The sequence below is a fragment of the Ascaphus truei genome, chromosome 3, assembly GCF_040206685.1.
Source record: "Ascaphus truei isolate aAscTru1 chromosome 3, aAscTru1.hap1, whole genome shotgun sequence".
In the NCBI taxonomy this organism is placed as follows: domain Eukaryota; kingdom Metazoa; phylum Chordata; class Amphibia; order Anura; family Ascaphidae; genus Ascaphus; species Ascaphus truei.
Genome location: NC_134485.1, coordinates 144599371 through 144625427, shown reverse-complemented (window position 1 = coordinate 144625427; position 26057 = coordinate 144599371). Strand labels below are relative to the sequence as shown.

The window sequence follows — 26057 nt, the reverse complement described above, 5'->3', positions numbered from 1 at the left end:
CCCAAATATTCACAAAGCAAGGCAAATATCCTTGAGTGCACTATTTTTCACATAATCAACTACCTTGATAGCAAGGTTGAGGTCGTCTCGTAGATCGCTGGACAGAGTTTTGGAAGCAAATTCTTGGCGGTAATGAGGCAGTGCATCCCGACAACAGATACGTGTTTTTTTTCCCCCTTTGATTTTTGCCAAAAAGCCTGATTGTGAACCCAACATTGCAACTCCAACCAATTTCTTCCAATTCAACTAATTTCGTTTTTGAAGAATTTCGGCACGGCTTCAACAATATCTTTAGCTTTGGTTGTGGTCTCCAAGGCTTTAGATAAGTGTTTCTTCTTTCATACTATATTTAGCTATATATCGCACATACTGTAGACAACTTGTTGAGCACAATATCCTTCATCGATCAATTCATCACAACTAATAGCAGAAAAGGGTGACTTGCAGTTTGATAGCCTCGGCTAAATCATCAATTTGGTGCTTGACTGCAGAACAAGGAATCAGAAAATGTGGACAGCACTCGGAATGCAAGGTGTCACGAGAGTTTCTACAATGGTGTCAGGTTTCTTTCCCTTTGCGATTATGAGGGACATTTCATACGAAGCTTTTACAGCCTCTGCGGATTCCTGATGAAATGTTCCATTACTGTCCAGTGTCATTTTCTTCAGGGAATTGCGCTTTACAGCAAAGAAAAGCCAATTTGATTTTTAAAAATAGCTTTCCTTGATTTTGGCTCAAATGTCGTTCAAGTCAACACAGTCGCATGACGCTCAGCGTTTATTTTTTTTATTTTTTTTACGTACAACACGCCTGAGGAAGTTGGATCTCATCCTTTGCAATATACGTGAATCCATACTTAATATAAGCCCTGTCAAATTGTTTTTTTGTGCCGCCAACTTAAGGTACCCTGAAGGAAAAAATGATCTCCTAATTTTTACATTTCTTATTTGTGGATATCTGCCAGAGCAGGGCCCACTTTTTTGGTATTGAGTTATGAGCATATTCATAATCTGTGACAACAAACGAGTAAAATGAAGAAAACATAAAATAAACAATATGTTGAAAACTTAACACGTTTACATTTAATTTCAGACTTTTTGTATGCACTACAAATACTACACTGAATTTTATGATGTATTTTTGTACTAAAATACTAATGTTTATTTTGAAATAAAACATTAGCTTGCCATAAAACAGTAAAAATGCTATAGTTGTATACCATGTGGCTGTTTTGGTTGGACAGCGGCACAATCCACACACGACTAACAGTGTCGTTTGTAGATGAAGACAAAGGAAAGATAATGGGTGCACTACTTACTGCGTGTCATAGAATGGTGCAATAAGCTCCATTCTTTCTATAGTAAGAAAGCCATAGGTATAATTGTGTGGTTTTTTTTTTCCTCTCAGAATAAAAAAATTATAATATTGAATGTTTTTCAAACTACACACGCCTCCCCTGAAATCCTGATACGCCCCCTGGGAAGGCGTGCCCCGCTGGTTGAGAATGACCACTCGAAGGTGACCCATCACCTAAGGTTCTGGTCGCTATGCTATAGTTCCATTTGACTTAACTGATCCGCTCTGTAGTAGGGCATTAGACAGGGGAGTGTCAATCCCCCCGCTCTAGAAGGATATATTTGGGTTTGTCTACTAATCCTTGGTTTCTTCTTCCATATACATTTTGTGATTAACGATGGAAGGTTCAGAATATCCTTATTAACAATTGGAATGGCAAGGGTTTGAATACAGGGCGGGAAATTCATATTTATGGACTGTATATGGAATGTATTGTACATTTCCACAAGATGTTGTACTGTGACCAGGTAAAGAATTCTCCTAAGAACGTTCAACAGACTGGGATAGTTTGCTTAATAGAGTATTACACTCTGTTGTAAGAAATACCCCTAGATATTTTATGGATTTGGATTGCCGTTTGAAATGAAAATGTAATTGGAGTAGTTTGGTAGTCTTCTTTCTCAGATTTATACTGAGGGCTTCCGATTTACTGTTGCTAATCTTGAATCCTGATAGGCTTTTAAAATGATAGTTCACTGAAAAGATTGAGTAGAGAGGTCAGAGGGTGCGACAGAGAGCAAGATATAATCGGCAAAGAGGGTTTTGCCTAATGTGAGCCGCAAGTGGTTCAATACATAGAGCGATGATCAGGGTGGGCAGCAGGAAGCCCTACCTCGTGCCATTGTTAATGAAAATTAGGAAATTATGTTTGAGGGGAATCCCTAACGTATCACATTGGTCGAGGGGCATGTCTATAGACCTTGTATTGCTTTTAAAAAGGAGCCTCCAAAACTGGCTATGGGTCCTCTCCATATAGTAAATGTGCTCGAACGCTTTTTCTGCATCTAAGCCGAGCAACATTTGAGGGAACCTTATCCTTATTTTTTTTTTTTTTTTTTTCCAGAGCTATTAGGTCTGGAATTTTAGATAATTATATACATGTCTCTAGTACACAGCTCAATCTAATCAAGATGCTACTGGTCGTCTTCCTCTTCAATAGGGTCTTGTAATGTAACTATCACCTAAATTGAACTCTAAAAGCAGGGTACTTCCCCCAAAAAGTACTGTGTGTTCTTGAATAACAATACAAAAAAAAGGGTTTTGATTTATTTTGTGAAAAAAAAGAAAAAGTGTATGTTATGGATGTTGAAAAAAAAAGATTGAACAGGGATTAACTGCCCTGTTGCCACTTTGTTGAATGGTGTTTAATTTATGGTCCAGGAAGTTCCATGTATAATAAACATAATTGAAACTTAAATAACTTTCCTCTCTTCCTAGATGAAAATACAATATAACTAAAGAAGTAGCATGGATAGTCCCAACTCTGGACCCTCTCATGGGCAGAACCATAAATGCCCTTAAATGCAGCACACAGGGAAACCATGAAGTCTATGATTTGAAATGATTTAGCCTGAATACTTTAGTGCTATTTAGGTCTTCCTTCTAATTTAACACACAATTATTGCCTTTCATGAAAACATTCAGTGTAAAGTTTTTCTTAACTGGGTAGTAACCTTGCTTTAAACATGAAGTTTTTTTTCCATTTTTGTTCGGAGCTGTATTGCATGACTATTAAAAAGACATGGTGATAATTAAAAGAAGACGGCAGTAGAAGTTGATTCTCTGCTTTTAAATAGAAGTAAAATATAGTACTATGTTCCTCATTGGCCGATGTGATATTTGCAGCAACTTAAAATTTCTTCTTGTTAAAGAGGTGAAAATCTATTTATTTTCATATAAAATGTTTTACCAGGAAGTAATACATTGAGTTACCTCTCGTTTTCAAGTATGTCCTGGGCATAGAGATAAGATGACAAATACATGGTTACAAATACGGTTACATAAGTGAACAGTGCATACATTATATACAAGACATAGCATACACAGTTAAAGATAATATATATTATAGGCGTTTGTAACAGTTACAGACAGATTAAAATGTGAGACATCCTTAGTTTTGAAAGCATTTAAACTGGTGGTGGATGTGGGAGTCACCGGTAGGTTGTTCCAGTTTTGGGGTGCACGGTAAGAGGAGGAGCGGCCGGATACTTTGTTGAGCCTTGGGACCATGAACAGTCTTTTGGAGTCTGATCTCAGATAAGTGCTGCATGTGGTAGGGGTGAGGAGCTTGTTCAGATAGGTGGGTAGCTTGCCCAGAAAGTATTTGAAGGCAAGACATGAAAGATGAACTTTGTGCCTAGACTCAAGTGATGACCAATCTAGTTCTTTGAGCATTTCATAGTGATGTATGTTGTAGTTGCATTGGAGAAAAAAACGGCATAGTGAATTGTAGAGGGTGTCAAGTTTGCAAAGGTGGGTTTGTGGTGCCGATACGTATACTATGTCTCCGTAGTCGATAATTGGCATTAGCATCTGCTGTGCCATAACTTTCTGACCAGCAGACTTAGGGAGGATTTGTTCCTGTAAAGTACACCTTGTTTGGCATAGGTTTTGAATATCCTGGTATCAATGTTGTGGCGGTAGGGAGGGTTTTGCCCGGGATTAACGGGGTTACCCCCCAAGGGCCCCCCCCTCTAACCTCGCCAGGGAGACAAGGGGTTAACTGGGCTGAGGCCCAGAACTGTGACTTAACCCTTGCTAAATAACATGAAAATGCTTATTCCCCTATGTAAATGATGTTGTTGCTGGATCAGGGTCTGCATAACCCACCCACTGGGACTTAAGGGGTTAATGAGCTACAGTTTAAGAAAATCCCACTGTATTATGTCCTTTAAGGAAATCTTGACTTCAAAGGGTTAATTGAAGTTGAATGTGAAAAGAGAAGGTTTTAGAACCCCACATGATAGATGCAGATGGGGGAATGCAAGCTTTTGCCTAAATATTGGTTCTCTGTGTTTTAAAACTGCCCTGCAGTTGATTTTGTCCTGGGATTTAAACCCAGGTTGGTGACAAAAGGCAGTGCTGAATAAACAGTTACCTGAAAACTGGTATTTTGGTAACGGAGTAAGCCAGGACCCTGAGCCTTGGGGTACAGCCTCCGGGTCACCCCCCAAGTACACACATATTAAAAATATAACTTTGTCATAAGAGGGACATATATTTTTGGTAAAGTGACTTTTTGCAGTTTTTGAAATACACAGGCAGAATGCTAATGGTGTGCTAATGTACAGGCAGAATGCCTGTCTTTGTAATGCGTAAGGAACCAAATGGTGCCTCATATGAGTATTCACGTTTGACATTCACTGGAAGTGTATATCAACAGAGAGGTGTGATACATAGCTCAAGAAGTAATTACCTAATTGCTTATGCTTGGCCCAACGGACAAAAGGAATTAACCAGAGGCAGTGGAACTTTTCACACGGACCACCTAGCTTCAAAAGCTTCAAAGAGGATTTTACTAGACGGCACGGGGCCGTAAACTGGGAAAGAGGAGGTTAAAATGATATATAAGTCAAAGGCACCCTTTTATCCAAGTTGTTCATGTTCATGCTGTTCATGCAAAGTCTGCAGGCCTGCATGTCCTCAGGCCTGTTGTTCTATACCATCTTGATTGCTGAGAAGAAATGCCATGCAATGTCTTGGGCTGATTGCTGGATGAAACTGCCAGTTCAGATGGGACTGTTTTCATTATTTTCATCTTTTACGTAAGTGTCTATATTTTGCCTGTTATTGTATAATCTGTTGTGTTCACCTTTATCAAGGAATAAATTATATTTATCATATCTAAGTCTCGTCCCAGTTCAAACCCAGGTATATATATATATATTTATATATATAGTTTTTGGTGTACAATTACAGCCTGTCGCAAGCTCTCGTGACAAATGTGCATCCCGAATGTTAAATGGGAGTCAAACCATATGCCCAGGTATTTAAAACTAGTAACAGGTGTTAGGGCGGTGATAGCGTTGGTTATGATCTGGAGCTCAGTCACTGGACTAGAAAGCTATGAAAATGTTAGTCTTGGTCCCAAGTATCATTGTTGGTCTTGTTATTGTTTAAAAACAGTTTGTTTTGGGAAATCCAGTTTTCGAGTCTCAAAGTCACTGAAGTATATGTTAAAGGTCGTAGAGCCTATGGCTGTGTGCATATAGGATTGTGTCATCTGCATACATGTGTATTGGGGCTTCCTTACAAGCTGTGGGAAGATCATTGATGAACACTGAGAAGAGTAGGGGCCCAGAACAGAGCCTTGCGGGACAGCACAGGTGATATCCAGGGGGTTGTAGTTAGAGCCTGAGAGAGACGCATGTTGGGATCTACCTGATAGGTAGGACTGAAACCAGTTTAAAGCATGCTTCCCTATTCCAGAGCACTGGAGTATGTTAAGCAGGATAGCATGGCCAACATTAAAAAAAAGCCTTTGCAAAATCTAGGAATATTGCACCAGTGAGTTGTCCCAGTTCCATTCCACACTGGATTTCATTGCAAATTTTTAGCAGGGTAGTTACGGTGGAGTGTTTTGGAGAGAAAGCCAGATTGGAATTGACTAGGGCAATTTGTCTTGGTTTAGTAATTGCTTAATTGGGAGTAGACACATTTTTCCATGACTTTGGATAGTATTGGGAGAAAAGAGATTGGCCTGTAGTTTGGACAGTGTTTGTCTTCACTTTTGAAGATTGGGACAACTCTGGCAGCTTTCCAGGTCTTAGGGATATGGCCTGCAGACAGGATAGAGTTGACTATGGAAGCAATTGGTATGGCAATGGCTGGAGCACCAAGTCTTAGGAACTTAGATTGCAGTAAGTCAGATCCACACTGACTGCTTAGTTTTAATTTGAGGAGCGCTTTTGTCATCTCCTCTTCGGATACTGCGCCAAATTGAAAATTGTGGGCAGTGTTGGGAGGGGGTGGGGCTATATGGGTACTCCCATGATGAGATTCATGTGTGTGGTTTGGGTTGCATTTCGCTAATAAGTTAGTAGCACACCTCACAAAGTAATCATTGAATGCATTTGCAATGTCAGTGGGGTTTAGCAGAGTAATATCCCCCTTACTGATATTACTTGGTTGTTGATGGCTAGAAGGCTGGAATATAGTTTTGATCTTCCAGAAGTTAGCTGGGTTTGACTTTTTCTGGAGGAGATTGTCAGTAATATTGTGCTTTTGCCTGACTTGTTTGCCTTGTGCACATGTTCCCGCAGGCATCTGTAGTGATTGAGATTCTTGGTAGTGCCAGTTACTTGGTAGCTTTTCCACAAGGCATCCCTGAACTTGTAGAGGGCTATAAGGTCAGTTGTAATCCATGGAAGGTGGGCCCCCCGTACCCTTATTCTGCGTAGTGGAGCATGGGTATCAGAGTTTTAAGAACTCGGCTTGGAAATGGTTGAGCGCAGAATCAGGGTCAGGAATTCGATTCTGTGCCAAGGGCAGTGTAGGCGGATGCTCACAGAGGTATGCAAGGGAGACTGGTTATGGGGAAATTAAATAAGGCTTTTATTGCGCCTGTTTCCTTAACATCAGGAAACCATCCAAACAAGAGGTAAACAAAGCTTCTATTCACTTGGAAGTATTTCTAGTGAAATACTAGGCAATCCACCACTCCCTTTAGATAAGCATGTCTCCCAGCCCCAAACATATAGCATGAAATGAACAGATACAAAAAGTCTTATAAATGAAAGTCTTATCTGTTAGCTGGACTGCTGTAGGGGGAAGCTTCTCTGCTCTCTTGGAACCGCACCCTTGTGTGCACAGGAAATGTCAGGCTCCAGGCTAGAATCTTGTCCCCTTTGTCCTGTGGTCAGCTTGTCACTAAAGACATCTGTCCTTCCTTGGTTCAGCCCAGTTGTGGACTAAGAGCAGAGATTCCTATCTCCAAGTTCAGCTCAGGTGTGAGCTAAGGAGTCTCACTTCCTGTCTCAAAAGACAGGCTTTTCTAAGCAATCTAATCAGGCAGGTGGTGTTTGTTAATAGCAGTTAACCACCACACTGCTGGATTAGAGGCACATTACCTGAACAGGGATAACTCCCCTGTTACAGGCAGTTGGTAATGTCAGAAAACGCAAGGGATGAGGGAGTGTGTCTTAGATTTGACCAATGGTGTTCTGCAGCACCTTCAGATGATGAACTGCCTGGTAGCCAAGCTAGAGCTGGTGGGGAAGAAAAACGGGAAGGGGGGGGGGGGGGAAGGAGACAAAGAAGGGGCTGATGGTGTAGTAATATAAAACACCTTTAATAAATGACACATAAAAAAAGCCCCCCTGAGGGCGTACTCACACTCTGTACTGCCACTCAGGGCACATAAGGGTATCTTTACAGCCAATGCTGTCCGGTGTGCGTCTCCTCCGTCTCTGGCAGTCTCTGACGGTCCCCACAAGCGGCCGCTGGGGTTCTCGTGCAGCTTGACTGGAGTCGGCGTCTGGCGTCACGATCAACCGGGAACGGATTGGCGCCTCCTCCTCCTCCCACTCAACGCGTTTCGCAAGATAGGGTTAACTTGCTTTTGTCAGGAGTGTGGTGTTTTATATTACTACACCATCAGCCCCTTCTTTGTCTCCCCCCCCCCCCCCTCCCTTCCTGTTTTTCTTCCCCACCAGCTCTAGCTTGGCTACCAGGCAGTTCATCATCTGAAGGTGCTGCAGAACACCATTGGTCAAATCTAGGACACACTCCCTCATCCCTTGCGTTTTCTGTTCTCTAGAGGATTGTGGCTTTTTTCTCTTAAGGTTGAGTGGTCCTTTGATTATATATATATTTTATTGTTGTTACCTTATTTATATTGCATATTTTCCCTTTCTTGCACTTGCTTGTTATATTTTTTACCACTGGGTGGTGCTGTGGCACTGTATTAAGGAAGCGCCGGGCAGTTTGTTTCTGTTTCCTACTCCAGTTGGTAATGTCAGCCAGAAACTGTTGTAGGTTAAAGTTTCTAAATGTTCTAGTGAGGAGAACTTTAGATCTTGATTGGGGTGGTTTCATTTTCCTTACACAGTACACTAGTGCATGGTCACTGAAAATGTCAGGAAGGATGCCAGAGGATTGGATTCTGATGAGATTTGAGGAGAGAATCCAGTCTAGCTAGGAGTGGTTGTGCGATTTCAGGTTTGTCCGTTTGGGTTGGGAAATGAGTTGCGTTTGGTTAAGTGACTTGAGTTGTATCTGGATTTTGTGGTTTTTAGGGTCGAGCCAATTGTAGTTGAAATCCCCAAGAACTAGCAGCTCACTCTAATCATTCAGAGATTAAATGAAGCCAAGAAACTGGGTGATATTAGTCAGGGGCTTTAGGGGGGCGGTAGATGCCAGCAACCAAGATGGGGTTAGAAGAGGGGAGGCAGATTCTGCCAACTAGGATTTCATTAAAGGGTGGGCTTGGGGGGCAATTTAAAAGTGTAAATTGTAAGGTGTCTGCAATATAAAATAGCACACCTCCTCCTCTCTTTGACTTGTCTCTCCTAGAAATGGAGTATCCCTGAATGGCAATATTTGCATCGGGAGTTTTAGGGTTAGCCCTGTTTCTGTGAGAACGATGGCTTTGGGTTTATGCATAAGGCACTGTGGCCTTAGTTCATCCAGTTTTAGCAGCAGACTCCGGATATTTATATGGGTGACAGATAGACCTTTTTGGAATTTAAAGGTGGAATTTTCAGGGGTATGGGACAGAGTTGAAATGGGAGGGCCTGGGTTAGGTTCCTAATCACCTGTATTGTATTGTATGTCTTTATTTATATAGTGTCATTAATGTACATAGCGCTTCACAGTAGTAATACATGTGGTAATCAAATAAATAACAGATAATATAAATAACAGATCTTGGGAATAAGTGCTTTAGACATAAAAGTAACATAAAGGAAGAGGAGTCCCTGCCCCGAGGAGCTTACAGTCTAATTGGTAGGTAGGGAGAACGTAAAGAGACAGTAGGAGGGAGTTCTGGTAAGTGCGTCTGCAGGGGGCCAAGCTTTATGTATCGTGTTCAGAATATCCACGGTGCTATTCCTGCTAAAGAGAGTAATTGTATGAGTAGAAATTTGAGTAGTTTGCAATTTGTAAATTTGTGGTGTTTGCCATTAGAGTGAGGGTTGGTTGGTGTGCTGGTTTTTAGAGTTCTCCACCAACATTCAGTAGGTAGTGCAAGGCTTTTGGGTAGTCCAGGGTGTATGGTGATGTTGGGTGTGGGCCAGGAGGGAGGAGTTTGTATTGGATAGAGGGAGTAACATTTCCATGAGGCCACGAGAGAGAACAAAGTTGATGTATATACCAGGTTCATTATGCCAGAGGTAGGTAATGCTGCATGGAGCTGTTGTGAGCCAAGTGTGTGTGTGTGCAGACTAAACAGCAGGGGTGTGCCTTTTCCTTTTCAAATGTTTTGCTGCATTGCAATGCTAGGGTCTATTCAGGGTTTGCAGAGGGCTGAGTGAGTGAGGGTTAAGGGGGGTGGGAGCAGTGGTGGTATTCAGCCGGTTCGTGCGAACCTGTTCCTAGGATTTCTGACGTTCGCCAAACCGGTGCTTAACAGGCGGCAGGGGGAGAGGATCTGAGGCGGCGGGAGATGGTATGCGGTGGCGGCGGGCTTAAAGTTTAGCCGGTAATAGTTTGTAGATACTAGGACACAGCGTTCCCAGTGTACCGTGCTCAACTGCAGGAAATCTTTAGATGTCCATTTGAAATAATGCCTCTATATGAGGGAAACAGGGAGACACCACTCTCTACAGATATATGGATATAAATGTGTCTCTGATTATATCTCCTGAAGTATGGGGGAACTGTATTATATTGGTGAGTGTCAGTGAAAAATCTCTGACCTCCCAGTAACACAGAATGTTGTATCCCCTCTGGAGAAAAGACAACAGTGAATGAATAGCCAGGCGTAATAAACGGATGGATGTACTCACAGTAGAGAGAAATCCTGTGTAGTGAGTCCCACGGCGTGCATCACGTTTGAGAAAGCAGCAACAAGATATCCTTGCGGAAAGAACGGAGCACAGCAAATGCAGTAAGAAGGGGGCTAGATACCGCTGTTAAAAATCCTTTATTCCATGGTAGACATCATGGCATGGGATATGTTAAAAATCTCGAACGCGTTTCGGGCCGTCGCCCTTTGTCAACGAGAATACTAAACAGACTGCGGCTACCGCAGCTGATATAGGAGTTCCCCTGCCTCCAGCTGATTGATGACGTCATCTGCCATTGGCGCGAGATCGTCAAGGTATAATCTGATTGGTCCATATCCTGGACCAATGAGCTCCTTAGGTTGCGAATGCTTCACTGATATCAGGGAGGAAAAGGGGAGTGACACCTATATCAGGAGCGAAGCTACTGCATGCTGTAAACTCAACATGCACTAATGACAACATACAGAGTTAAAAACAATACTATAAACATGTATAGAAGCAATCTTCTACTCTGAAATGGAGAGCATGGAGGGCATCATTATATCATTTGTATGGTTATGTACAATATTCTTCATTATGTCTAATATGTAGCTATATATAATATCATCCACTGTCCTTAATGTATGTATATACATAGAGCAAAATACATCTTTGCAGGTATAATTTTTACAAATGAGAAAGCTATACTATTTATCAAACATCTGTTGTAGACAATCAGGGGTATATATAAAATAATTAGGAGTTGAGCCTCTCTAGTGACATGGAGAGGCACCCCACCCCCTCCCTCTTCCCTCTCCTTCTCCCTTCCCCTTTTTCCTTCTCCCTTCCCCACCCCCTTTCTTATTCCCCTTCTCCCTCTTCCTCCTCCCCTGCCCCTTCCCCCCTCCCCCCCCCCCTTCCCATCTTTCCCCCCCCCCCTTCCTTTCCCCCCCCCCCCACCTTCCTTTCCCCCTCTCCTCCCTATTCCCATCGGACCTTGCCCCCCTTTTTTCCCCCCCCCTCCCTTCCCCCCTCCCCCCACCTTCCCATGTTTTCTCTTCCATTCCCTACTTATTTCCAACTATATAATTACTATCTTATATGTATATTTTGGACGTCTCTGACATAGAAATCTGTATACCACTGTTTAATTATCTATCCATGTCACTAGAGAGGCTCAACTCCTAATTATTTTATATATACCCCTGATTGTCTACAACAGATGTTTGATAAATAGTATAGCTTTCTCATTTGTAAAAATTATACCTGCAAAGATGTATTTTGCTCTATGTATATACATACATTAAGGACAGTGGATGATATTATATATAGCTACATATTAGACATAATGAAGAATATTGTACATAACCATACAAATGATATAATGATGCCCTCCATGCTCTCCATTTCAGAGTAGAAGATTGCTTCTATACATGTTTATAGTATTGTTTTTAACTCTGTATGTTGTCATTAGTGCATGTTGAGTTTACAGCATGCAGTAGCTTCGCTCCTGATATAGGTGTCACTCCCCTTTTCCTCCCTGATATCAGTGAAGCATTCGCAACCTAAGGAGCTCATTGGTCCAGGATATGGACCAATCAGATTATACCTTGACGATCTCGCGCCAATGGCAGATGACGTCATCAATCAGCTGGAGGCAGGGGAACTCCTATATCAGCTGCGGTAGCCGCAGTCTGTTTAGTATTCTCGTTGACAAAGGGCGACGGCCCGAAACGCGTTCGAGATTTTTAACATATCCCATGCCATGATGTCTACCATGGAATAAAGGATTTTTAACAGCGGTATCTAGCCCCCTTCTTACTGCATTTGCTGTGCTCCGTTCTTTCCGCAAGGATATCTTGTTAGCCGGTAATAGAATCACTTAAGTGAGAGTCAGAGCAGGACTGCAGGGGAGGTGCGTCATCTAGCAGCCTGACCCGGAACTTCCTTTCTGCTGCTGTATTAGAGCGCTCCTCACCTCCTGCTCTGATTCAAGAGATTCTACTACCGGCTAATTTTTTCAGCCGGGGAAGCCCTTCCGGTGCCTGTGTCCACCCAGGTAGGCATGGAGGACTGGGAGAGATGTGAAGGGGGCTGGGAGAGATGTGAAGGGGGCTGGGAGAGATGTGAAAGGGGCTGCGAGAGATGTGAAGGGGGCTGGGAGAGATGTGAAGGGGACTGGGAGAGATGTGAAGGGGACTGGGAGAGATGTGAAGGGGACTGGGAGAGATGTGAAGGGGACTGGGAGAGATGTGAAGGGGACTGGGAGAGATGTGAAGGGGACTGGGAGAGATGTGAAGGGGACTGGGAGAGATGTGAAGGGGACTGGGAGAGATGTGAAGGGGACTGGGAGAGATGTGAAGGGGACTGGGAGAGATGTGAAGGGGACTGGGAGAGATGTGAAGGGGGCTGGGAGAGATGTGAAGGGGGCTGGGAGAGATGTGAAGGGGGCTGGGAGAGATGTGAAGGGGGCTGGGAGAGATGTGAAGGGGGCTGGGAGATATGTGAAGGGGGCTGGGAGAGATGTGAAGGGGGCTGGGAGAGATGTGAAGGGGGCTGGGAGAGATGTGAAGGGGGCTGGGAGAGATGTGAAGGGGGCTGCGAGAGATGTGAAGGGGGCTGGGAGAGATGTGAAGGGGACTGGGAGAGATGTGAAGGGGACTGGGAGAGATGTGAAGGGGACTGGGAGAGATGTGAAGGGGACTGGGAGAGATGTGAAGGGGACTGGGAGAGATGTGAAGGGGACTGGGAGAGATGTGAAGGGGACTGGGAGAGATGTGAAGGGGACTGGGAGAGATGTGAAGGGGACTGGGAGAGATGTGGGAGGGGCTGGGAGAGATGTGGGAGGGGCTGGGAGAGATGTGGGAGGGGCTGGGAGAGATGTGGGAGGGGCTGGGAGAGATGTGGGAGGGGCTGGGAGAGATGTGGGAGGGGCTGGGAGAGATGTGGGAGGGGCTGGGAGAGATGTGGGAGAGGGGCTGGGAGAGATGGGAGAGGGGCTGGGGGAGATGGGAGAGGGGCTGGGGGAGATGGGAGAGGGGCTGGGGGAGATGGGAGAGGGGCTGGGGGAGATGGGAGAGGGGATGGGAGAGGGGCTGGGAGAGATGGGAGAGGGGCTGGGAGAGATGGGAGAGGGGCTGGGAGAGATGGGAGAGGGGCTGGGAGAGATGGGAGAAGGGATGGTAGAGATGGGAGAGGGGCTGGGAGAGATGGGAGAGGGGCTGGGAGAGATGAGAGATGGGAGAGGGGCTGGGAGAGATGAGAGATGGGAGAGGGGCTGGGAGAGATGAGAGATGGGAGAGGGGCTGGGAGAGATGAGAGATGGGAGAGGGGCTGGGAGAGATGAGAGATGGGAGAGGGGCTGGGAGAGATGAGAGATGGGAGAGGGGCTGGGAGAGATGAGAGATGGGAGGGGGGCTGGGAGAGAATTAGCAGCACACAGTTGAGAGTTAAAAAAATAAATAAAAAAAATCACCTTTTGATATTCAAACATACCATAGATCAATAATAAAGGCCGGGTGGTTATTTCTGTTAAAACAGGGGATGCAGTTCAGAAACATACCAAATGATGACTGATTAAAGAAATGTTAACGTTTTTCTGGCTATGGGCATAACAATTTCTGGAAAAAACATGGATTGTTAGAATTACAAAGTATGTTGGTCAACGTGTGCTAATAATTTGTTTTATTTTTCCTATTCAAATGTAGTGACGGATGTAGAACTGAAACGGCTAAAAGATGCCTTCAAAAGAACATGTGGTCTTTCCTATTACATGAGCCAGCAATGCTTCATCAGGGAAGTGCTTGGTGATGGCGTCCCTCCAAAAGTTGCAGAGGTAATGAATTATTTTTTTGTTTCTAGCTTCAGTAGCAAATAAGTTGAGTAAAGGACAGGTTGTGATTACCTTTTCATAAATGTACTAATGTGCACAGATATGAAAACCTCAGGTTTCATAAAGAAGGGATGTGTAAGATTAACTTTTGCATGTACTGACTCCAATTGCTATTCTATCTAAAAGCTATGAAAAGAATTAGAATGCACGGATTTCTCAAATCTTTGTGTGGCAATACTCTGCAGTAATTTTTTCAGGGATGCACATATTTTAGTCGGTGGAATTTAAGGAGCTAAATGTCATGTTACCATTTAGCAGAACTGCTGTGCTACACCAGCACCAATTTTGATAAGCCTGTTCGAAATAGATGAATCTTGGAAACTCTATTTTCGTTACCATAAACTCCATACAGGTAGTCCTCGCTATCCAAGGTTTCACTTTTCAACGAATGGCATATCCAACGCTGTACAAAGCAACCCTATGGGCCGCTTTTCGACGCCGGAATGCGTTATCCGACGCCTGAATACGTTTTCCAATGCTCACCCCCACTGATTAACATTGAACTCACTTTACAACGGTTTCACTATCCAACGCTACTTCCAGAACGGATTCCTTTGGATAACCGAGGACTGCCTGTACATACATAGTAATCTTGGTGTTACCTCTTGAAGTGGTATAATTGAAACAAAATTAGGATATTTTGTAGCAACCCACTTGAATCAGACTTTTGGTTAACCTTTTTGGTGTGTTTAATAAAAGTAGTTTGTACTAATGTGGATAACTCTGGTTCATGACCATAATAAATACCTTCTACCAATAACTGTGGTGTGCATAGTTTGAAGAGGTCAGGGGATCAATGTTTTTATTCGCAAATTATCTAAAAGTGCCCAAGCAGATGACATCACTGTTTTGAAGCCCAGTTTAAGGAGACATATAACATTTAGAAAAATTATTCTTATGTTACAGTATGTGGCACTGAAACACTTCAGTGTGGGAAAGCCTGCAAAGCATTGGTTTAGGGTTGGATGTGTCTCCTAGAGATTCTTTAGATTTTTTAAAATGTATATTCCTGAATTTTCATTCTGGTAACATGCCTTACTAATGGGGGCGCAAGATTTTTCCTGGGGGTGGGGCACAGGCGTTCGCAGAGGCCCCGCGCTCTTCCCTAAGCCATTAAAATTAAATGCAGGGGGGTCGCATGAGGCCACTGGAACCTCAACCTTCAGCTGGGGTCTGGAAGCGTCTGCATGGCAACGCGGCGGCAAATGATGCTGCGAGTCACGTGACATCCCATGACCCCGTGCGTCCTTTGACGCCGCACTGAGCGATGGGGTGGGGGGGACGCAATCCCAGGGGGATGAGGCAGGGACCTAAACGGATTTTTTTGAAAATATGGTTAAATAATATAGTAAACACACAGGTACCCAGTATGCTCATTTAAGCCCCAAAAGTTACCACAATATATATATATTTATATATATATATATGCATATGCAGTGGTCGACAAATCACCAAAAAATCTACTCGCCGAACAAAAAAAATCTACTCGCCACCTAGTACCACGTGTGCTGCTTGGGCCAATAGGAGCTCGCCACAATGTTAAATACACTCGCCCGGGGCATGCAAATGTATAGGTTTGTCGAACACTGTATATATGTATATAAATGTCAAAAAAGAGTGCTACTGGACATGGCAACATATACTACAAACAAACACAAAGAGCCCAGTGCTATATCCAATGGCAAAAATACAGTGAAATACCTATATATCTCTTGAATAAAAGGGTCATTTAGTTTAACACTTTGGCCAACGCATTGTAAGCCTGTGGGCTCCTCCAAGGCATATGCCTATTCAAGAGATATACAGGTATTTCACTGTGTATTTTTGCCATTGGATGTAGCACTGGACTTTGTTTGTAAATAATATAGTAATCAGTTGTGTATAGATAACTCCATGAACGTGAATTGTGCTGCCTAGTAGGATACTTTAGGGCACGGGTGCGCAAACTTATTTGAGCTGCACCCACCTTTCCTCTTTTGCTGAGGTCTTGTGACGTCACGTGATTTACCACCGCGTTGCCATGGCGACGCGTCACACCAAGCCTCTGAATCCTGTTAAGTGAAGTTGCAGAGACCTCAAGCAGTCCCCATGCATTTAATTTAAATGCCTTGGGGAAGAGTGCAGGGCCTCTGCAACCACTGTGCTCCTCCAGAAAAATCTCGCGCCCCCCAGTTTGCACACCCCTGCTTTAGGGAATACCATGCAGTGGTTTGCAATAGCGCACAGTGCAAGTTTTGTAAAGGTCCTTGAGTTATTATAAGAAGTAAAAATGTGTAAAGTAATTAATAAAATCGCTGTTAAGGATGTTAATATTCCTACATACTTTTCATCTTAAGGGCTTCTATTGAGTCGTAATCACATTATTTCTAGCACTCTTTTCATGCAGTTACCACTTAGAATTCTACTTCTCATACACTAACTAAAATAATATATATATATATATATATATATATATATATATATATATATATATATATATATATATATATATATATATATATATATATATATTATTTTAGTTAGTGTATGAGAAGTAGAAGTAGAATATATATATACACAGTGCTCGACAAACCTATACATTTAAATGCTGTACATATTTATCCTGTCGTCACGGGTCTGTTTGTGAAGAGGGGGACCCATGACTTAAGTAACAGACCTACTGTTCCTGGAGAAAATAAACATTTCCCATAATACAGCACTTTTAATATTTTAGCCTAATCATATATATTATAATATAATATATATGATTAGGCTAAAATATTAAAAGTGCTGTATTATGATAAATGTTTATTTTCTCCAGGAACAGTAGGTCTGTTACTTAAGTCATGGGTCCCCCTCTTCACAAACAGACCCGTGACGACAGGATAAATATGTACAGCATTTTGGAACTAGACCTCTTGTCAGTAGTAATAGCAGCCAGCACTATGGAGTTCACTTCAAGGCAGAAGTTCAAGGTTTCATGTCCCTTCATGCAGGAGGAGCAAGTCTCTGCAGTATGCCCTCTACCACAGCAGACCAGATTGTCAGACTCCTGACTACACCCTTTTATAGTGGTCTGTGGGGCCTAATTAAAACACTCTTGGGGCACTTATCACATTCCCAAACGGTGTAAAAACTGGCATTTTTGTATGCACTTTGGCAACAGCTATGCAATTCCATGTGGAATGCAAGTTAAGAAAATTGGCAGAATTGCTATTCTTGGGCTATTTATTGAGGTGCGAGTTTGCAGAGTAGCGGGAAATTCATGGTCAGAAATCATGCCGAGATAAATTACCCTTAACAAACTTGGGGAAATGCATGTGAACACACCTGAGATGTCTGGGAAATATGTTGATGTAATATATTTTATATAGTTAAATTATGTGATATCTGTTCACAGCTATCTGCCACGTGGAGTATAGGATTCCTTTCCCTCCCACTCCTACCTCCTGCTCTAACCAAGGGCAGAGGTATAGCAACGCACTATATTTGTCCTGGGTTCATTACATTTGCTGCTCATATGTAGCCAATTTATACAAAGGTAGAAGCCTATTGTATATACCAGATGTTACACTTCACTTTTTTTTATTTTTTTTTTAAATATTGTTTGTAGTTTGTAATGTTTAAGTGAGAAATTTGCGTCTACAACAAAATATAAAATCATATTTCAAAAATTTACTTAGCATTATAAGGTTGACGAACACAATAATTGTTTTGTGAGTCAGACGGCTTATTTTCAGATTTATCAGAATAACTCAGAAAATCTGAGCAATGCGGTAAAGCCATGCTTTCCAAGTTTACAAGTAACATATTGTGACCATCAATTGCACAATGTTTAGAAGATTAATGGGTTTAACAAAAGTTTAAGATTATCATGCATTAAGCAATATTGTTTTTATGAACCCAAAGAGTGTATATTTATTGCTCTCCATAGTTAATTTATACAGTATTCAAACTCCTATCACATCACTAAGTCGAATATATTTGTTTTGATTTTCAGTACCTGATTATTATATCTGCTAGTGTAATAAAGTGTAGTGGACACATCCTTTTTGAGTTATTTATATATTTTCAGGGCAGACTTAAAGTATTTATGTTTTATATTGTAATGAAGTGTTTTTGTTGTGCCATATGTTGAAATCATTCAGTGTAAATAAATGTAGCATGATAGATTATAACCTAGCAGGGGGTTGTCTACATTTAAATCTAGTCTCTTGTCAGCATATACTAATCCAAAGTTGTTCTGATCATGCAAATGCAGAAAAATTGGACTGGGTGGATATCAATTTTGTGAAAAGCTCACTGTTTAACCCATAATATTGGGGTAATGTCATATCATGTGCACTGTTGTGGCCTTATGACACCCCAAAATCATGAACATATTGCTGGTTTCTATGGGTGATTGTGACCTCAGTACTCTGCGCTGAGATTACAATTCGAATGGAGCAGAAGGACTTCCTCTTCCAATCTTGACAGCAGGTGACATTTTTTGGTTATACGATCGCTACACTAGTGATCACATGACCCAGGAGCCTGAAGGACTGTGGCACTGGGTTTTGTTCCACAACGGGTCATCATGATGATTTACCTATAGATTTCTATTCTTATGAAGAAATGTATTTTCCCCAAGTAGTCCATAGCAAATTTAAAATTTCTATGCAGGGTATGTCCTTTTTTTAAACTTCAAAAGCATACTGTACAAGGTAACAGAAAATAGGAAAGGTTCCCAAATTCGGTGCTCAGCACTATTGAGACATTATAATGTGATCATATCCTGAGAGGTACTGATCATAAGTGTAAGGAGCAACCTTCATCCAGCCTCGTGAGTTACATGAATTCCAATCTTATTTAACTCCTTAGTATGGGGACATGTAGTGTATGAACTCCAATGTTAATATGGATGTGAACACAGTCTCTGTATGAACATCAACATACCATGTCATCACCCTGGAGAATAGCACAAGGTAAGAAAATGATCCTCCAATCCTGTGTATAAGGGAGAGGAGTACTCACAGTTCTGAGGCGGTGGATCCGTTGGCGTGCATCACGCTTGATGAGCAAGATAGCAGGATTAATCCGTGTGGAGAAAGTGAAGCACAGCAAAAATGTTGGGGGCTAAACACCAGTTAGCATGAGGTTAAAAGCATCTTTATTCCATGGTAGACATCATGGTACAATAGCAGGTCAAATCTCTAACGCGTTTCGGGCAGGCGCCCTTTGTCAAAGAGTATTTGTAAGTCGCGTCTCTCACAGCTGATATAGACGTCCCCCCGCCTCCATCTGACGTGCGACGCGTCACCGCTGTGGCGCGAAACCGGCCAAAGCAACCCTATTGGCAGATGTGGGTAGCCAATGGGAGGTAGGCTCAGAATCACACGTCATCTGGCCGGGGGTTCGTGTATACAAACGCCACTAATTGTGAATGGATAAACAAATGAACAGACAACATAATAAATGTCTTGTTCCTGAAATTAACAATTTGTTAGTAAAAAGGTAATTAAAAACAACGAACAACCTAGAATGGAATGTCGAGAATTAAGATTAAGATATACATGGATATCGGGCAGAGAGATATGTATTCATTAACCCTTGAGATATCTCAAATTATGTATGATCCATCTATATATATATATATATACAATATTATCTTTGTTCCCCATGTTACTCAGCTGTCTTACAAAGATGTTTTTTATTATTATGTTCATGGTTATATCAATGATATTACAGTAACACAGATTGGGATATAGATGGATCATACACATCATTTCCCCACAGTTTTGACTTAGAGATTTGAGAGCGTTTTATGCCATAGATCAGGGGGGCGCAAACTTTTTTCCCTGCGCCCCCCTGCCGGCTGTCCCCTCACTCCCGCGCCCCCCCCCAACCCCAACTTACCCTCGCACCGGCGTAATGACGTCACGTTGCCATAGCAACGTGACGTCACATGACCTCGCAGCGTCATTTTGACGCCGCGTTGCCATGGCGACGCCGGGAGGAAGCCGCCGGAGCCACGGGTAAGTATGGTTTATAGAGGCCCTGCAGCTCCCCCGGCACTTAATTTAAGTGCCTTCGGGAAGCGCGCGGGGCCTCTGTAAACCCCGCGCCCCCCGTCGGCAGTCTCGCGCCCCCCCCTGGGGGTTGCGCACCGCTGCCATAGATGATAGTGTGTCACATATGTCTTTACTTGACTACATGAAAAGATAGATATTTTCAGGACACTTCTGTGTTAGTTTTTCATTTTTTGAGTGCTGTGGGTGGTACACATTTATGTACAGATGTCGTTTTGTGTTCCAGAAAGAGAGAGATTGCGTCAGAACAAATATATTTCAGTGCGCTTCCATGATGCTACTAATTGCATAGGTGACATCACAAATCAAAGTTGCCTTCCTCCTGTGAACTGTGCTGTCTTAAAGCAGTTACACTTTTTTTTTTCTAACCACTGTATGTCAACTTAGATGACAAATTTTGATGTATAACCTTTTCAATTGTTCTTGTTATGCCTTGTGCTCTCAAAACTAGATGGTCTCTGTTCTTCCCTACATGTTTTGTGTTCTGTTTATGTTGTACAAGCATACCCCGGTTTAAGGACACTCACTTTAAGTACACTCGTGAGTAAGTACATCTTGCTCAATAGGCAAACAGCAGCTCACGCCTGCGCCTGTCAGCATGTCCTGAACAGCAATACCGGCTCCCTACCTGTACCGAAGCTGTGCGCAAGCGGGGAGACTATAGAGCCTGTTACACATGCGTTATTTACATCAGTTATGCACGTATATGATGATTGCAGTACAGTACATGCATCGATAAGTGGGAAAAAGGTAGTGCTTCACTTTAAGTACATTTTCGCTTTACATACATGCTCCGGTCCCATTGCGTACATTAATGTGGGGTATGCCTGTATTGTGCTGTATATTTAAGAGCACTATATAATGACAATACTTATTATCCTAGCAGGGCTAGAGGTTCAAAGTGAGGGCTGTTAAATTGATGATTTTAATAAATTTATTGTTGAGTGCTTGTAGACTGGTTTTGATATTTGATTTATTCTATAACAGTGCATCCAGGTAATTGATGTTGTTTTCTGAAGTGCCCTTTCATTCCACTCCTACATTATTTTAGTCAGGGGACTATTTTGTCCTGTATATTTCTGATGGAAAACAAAGGTCAAGAACTTTAATGGTAGATTAGACCCACTACAGAATTTATAAACATATTTGTTGTGTGAGATTTGCCAGGATTTTGTGGTTTTATTGGAAGGTGATATATAATCTTAAATAACCAATTATATTACATGTAATTGCAGTGTAATCGGTGCAGCTGTTACCCAGTAAAAAATTTGACTATGGGAAACATATTTATAATTAACAATGAGCATACATATTTAACTATATTAACGGTGTCTACTTGTCTTGTTTCTCATTTGAAATGTAAAAATGAAGAAAGTAGTCCTCGAAATATGCGGCCACTTCAAGTACAGCTCAACCCCGTTATAACGCGGTCCTTGGGGTCCACAACCCCGAGACCGCGTTACAACCGGGGTCGCGTTAAAATTTCACCGGCATCGAGCCTCCTCATTACAGATTTAATTCTCCTCCATTTTGCCACCTTACCAGTGCTCTCCTCTTCCAGCTGTCCACGTGCTCATCTCTCTGCTCTCTTGCTGTCGTGTGCCATTGTTTTTTTTTTTTTTCAAACATTCAATTCAATGCTTTATTGACTACCAGACACAGACACAATTAAACATTAATACATTTTGTACAAAACACATGCAGGGATTGAACTCGGGACCTTCTGATACCAATGCCTTGCCTCTTACCTCTACACCATAGGCTTTGTTCGACAGGACATACCCTATAAATATATTTATCCTCTACAACACATTGCCACAGAGTACATGTCAATGTCAATGTCAATGTCAATGTTAAATCTTAACCAACATATGAAAGGGTCCTGGGTTCAATTCCTGTATGATCTGTATTTAAAAAATGTATAACATTATTTTTATTATATTGTATAATTTATAAATGGTATATAATTATTATTATGATTTATTATTCTTTATTTTTTTATTTTTTTCAAACGTTTTTATTAGGCAGAATTATCTTTACATACATTGGTTTTACATTATCAGTATTGGCCTAATACAGTTGTGTTTTCCTTGTTCATGTGGGGGGGGGGGGAGAAAGGAGAGACCCCCTAAGGCCACGTCTTGGTCCCTGTGGTGTGGAAAAAAAGAGAGGGGGGGAGAGGGGGTCGTTCCACCCTCTCCTCGTCCGGCCGGGTCCCTACATCCACCCTTCATGGCACTTCTGTGGTTCTGAACTGTCTGGGGTTGTATACTGGTTTGGTTTGGGTTAATGGGTTAACCAGGGTTCCCAGATTTTATAGAAACCTTCAGTTGAGCGTTTCAAGAAGGCCGTGAGTTTTTCCATACTCATAACATCGTTGACTCTTTTTTTCACTAACTGTTTAGTGGGGGGCGCTATCTTCCACGAATATGCGACTGAACATCTTGCTGCTGTTAGGATAAAGGAGTTTAATTTCCATACTGGGCGATCGATGTCCTCCATCGGTCTGCCCAGAAGGAAGGTCAATGGATCTATAGGAATTGTGAGGCCTGTGACCTCTTTTATCAAATCTTGTACTGTAAGCCAGTATTTTTGGATTTCTGGACATAGCTACCAGATATGGGCCATGTCCCCTCTATGTCCACAGCCTCTCCAGCATAGATCTGAGGCCAGAGGGTAGATTTGTTTTAACCTCACTGGGGTAAGATACCAGTGATAAATTATTTTATAGATGTTTTCCTTCACCGTGGTACAGATGGAAGTTCCTAAGGCTGTGTCCCATATTTCCTCCCTGTCCTCTGTCAATAACTATGTCCAATTCCGCTTCCCATTTAAGCATATAGTCGTGAGCGGTAGAGTTCGCCGGATTCTCCATACCGGCGTATATTTGTGTTGTTAGACCTTTTTGATGTACTCCTTCTCGACAGAGTTTCTCAAATTTTGTGAGAGGGGGGAATTTCAACGATGGGGACATTTTTTTGTAGAAAGTGTCGGATTTGGAGAAACTTAAATGTATCCAGGTGATGCAATTTTAATTTGGTGCGCAATTCTTGGAGACTCAGGAACTGTCCATTGCTCAGCAGGTCCGCGATCGCTCTGATCCCCATTGTTTTAAAAAGGTCAAATTGTCGGGCTTCACATCCTGGTGGGAATTTAAGGTTGTTAAATATTGGAGTGAGTTGGGAGCAAGGGGAGGAGAGCAGGAATTTGGTTTTGGTTTTTGCCCATATGTCCCACGTATGTTTCATTGCTCCCAGCTCGAATTTGGGCGCCATGTAATTTCCCCTGTCAACGCTCCAAAGATAAGCTGGTAGAGAAGTCGTCCTGGAATATTGAGATTCAATTGCTAGCCAACATAGCTTGTCAGGATCCGAGTTCCATATGACCGCTTGTCTTAATTGGGCTGCTTGGTAATATTTATTAATATCTGGGACCCCCAATCCTCCTTTTGTCCTAGATGCCATAAGAACTGACCTAGCTACCCTGGGTCTCCTTCCGTTCCAAATAAATTGAAAGATTTTATTTTGGATAGTTTTTATTTCAGAACCAGGGACATGGATCGGGAGCGTCTAGAAATAATATAGTAATCTGGGGAGTATATTCATTTTAACTGAGATCATCCTCCCGATCCATGAGATCTGGTAATTTTCCCATTTATCCAGATCTTTTTTTAATTTTCCTTAAGAGGTTGGGATAGTTATTTTGGTATAGGGAGCAGTAATTCCTCGATACATGTACTCCCAGGTATTTGATGTATGTAGGGCTCCACTTATAGTTAAAGTTTAATTTCAATGTCCGCATCTCTGGTTCTGATAAATTTAGGTCGAGGGCTTCTGATTTGTCACTGTTAATTTTGTATCCTGATATTTTGCCAAATTCCGTTAATTCCTTTTGTAAATTGGGAAGGGAGATCTGGGGCTGCGTTAATGTTAAAATGATATCGTGTGCGAATAGTGAGACTTCATAGTTTATTCCGCCATTTGGTACCCCCTGTGTATTTATGTTGTCTCGTATCTTAGACGCTAGTGGTTCAATTGTTAGGGCGAAAAGGAGGGGGGATAAGGGGCATCCCTGTCTCGTTCCATTTTTTATTTAGAATTTTTTTGCTGTACCCCCCAGGAGTTTCACCGCTGCAGTACAGTGCTCGGACTTCCGCTAGGTACGCATCTTTGAAGCCAAATTTCTGCATTGTTTTGTCAAGAAATAACCAATCGATTCTATCGGAAGCCTTCTCTGCGTCCAAGCTTAACAGAACCGCTTTGGTAGCTATGAGGTGGGCATGATCAACGATATTTATAATTTTGCGGGTGTTGTCTGAGGCCTGTCTGCCTGACACAAACCCCACCTGGTCGTTGTGAATTAATCTCGGTAGGATGGGATTCAATCTGTTTGCCAGGATTTTGCTGTCTAGCTTGAGATCGTTATTTAGTAGAGAGATTGGACGGTAACTCCCACAGAACAGTGGGTCCCTACCCTCTTTGTGGATGATGGCGAGGTTAGCCTGGGTCATTGGTGGGGGGATTGGGCTGCCGTCCATGAATGAGTTGAATAAGCAAAGTAGGTGCTTAGATAGGATCGGGGAAAACCTTTTGTAATAAACATTGGAGAAGCCGTCGGGGCCAGAGGCTTTTGAGATTTTTTATGTTTTTATTGCGTCCGCCAGCTCTTTTTGGGTGATTTTACATTAAGCATCTGATTCTTCTCCTCCTGTCAGTGTTGGGAGGAGGCTATCGGATTTTACTAATGGGTTCAGAGGCAGGTATCCCCGCTTTCCCTCCCTGAGCCTTGAGGTTATAAAGTTTAGTGTACAATGCGGTAAATTCCTCCGCTATTTTCTGTTCATTATAGATTATTTCTCCCGATCTATTTTTTATCGCTGTGATCTGGGAGCGCTTCTTAGTTTGCTAGCCAAAAGTCTGTCGGCCTTATTGCCCTTATCATAGTATTTCTGGCTAATCCATGTGAGGGCTTTAGCTACTTCTTCCATTTGGGCCTGTTTTAGCTCATTTCTGGCTGCGGTCAAGGTTTTGTAAATCTTTTTCAAGGGGTTGGATTTATGCTGCTGGTCCAGCTTTATTATTTTAGTTGTCAGATCTGTTATTAATTTCACCTTGGCCTTCTTTCTGTGGGATGAAATTGAAATAAAAGTTCCCCTGATTGCTGCCTTATGGGCTTCCCACAGAACCGCCGGAGAGTCAACTGTGCCCCAGTTGAGAGCGAAGTACTCCCTAAGAGCCATTTTAGTTTTGTTTTCTATCTCCGGGTGGTTCAATAGGGAGTCATTCAGCTTCCAAGTGTAGGTTGTTAATTTGTGAAATGTGGTGGAAAGAGTTAGTGTGATAGGGGCATGATCTGACCATGTAATGGGGCCTAAGTCCGAATTTGTGGAGGCTTCCAGGATAGTTTTGGTAGCAAAAAAATAGTCTATACGGGAGTATGACTGGTGGGGCGCTGAGTAAAATGTGTAATCTTTTTGGCCCTGGTGTTGGATTCTCCAAATGTCCATTGAAGAATATTCCTTGGTGATCGCTTTGAATTGTTTCTCCATTTTCTGAGATGGAGCTCTGTGTTGGCCATGTTGGGCTGAGGTTCTGTCCTCCGCAGAGTTTATGGCCATATTAAAGTCTCCGCCCACAATCAACGAAGATAGGTAAGTAGGGTCAACCTTTTCTAACGCTGCTTTCAGGAATTTCCGTTTGATTGTCATTTGGCGCATAGATGTTGACCAGAGCGACCGGCGAGCCAGCTAGTGAGCCGTATACCATTAGAAATCTACCCTCTGGGTCTGAAGTTGTTTTGGTAATATTGAATGGGGGGGGACACAACATGGGGACAACA

General features: G+C 42.4%; 1 protein-coding gene across 9 annotated transcripts in view; it reads left to right on the top strand.

The window, feature by feature from the left end:
* The window catches only part of USP32 (ubiquitin specific peptidase 32), a 331878-nt gene that overhangs the window by 64376 nt on the left and 241445 nt on the right, over positions 1-26057 (top strand). For 7 of the 9 annotated variants that reach the window (XM_075589607.1, XM_075589608.1, XM_075589609.1 and 4 more), the window contains one exon: positions 13988-14115. In XM_075589607.1, the coding sequence (XP_075445722.1) occupies positions 13988-14115 (128 nt within the window). Of the gene's footprint in view, positions 1-13985; positions 14116-26057 lie in introns of those variants that run through there. The other 2 variants (XM_075589613.1, XM_075589614.1) reach the window with 2 other exon arrangements.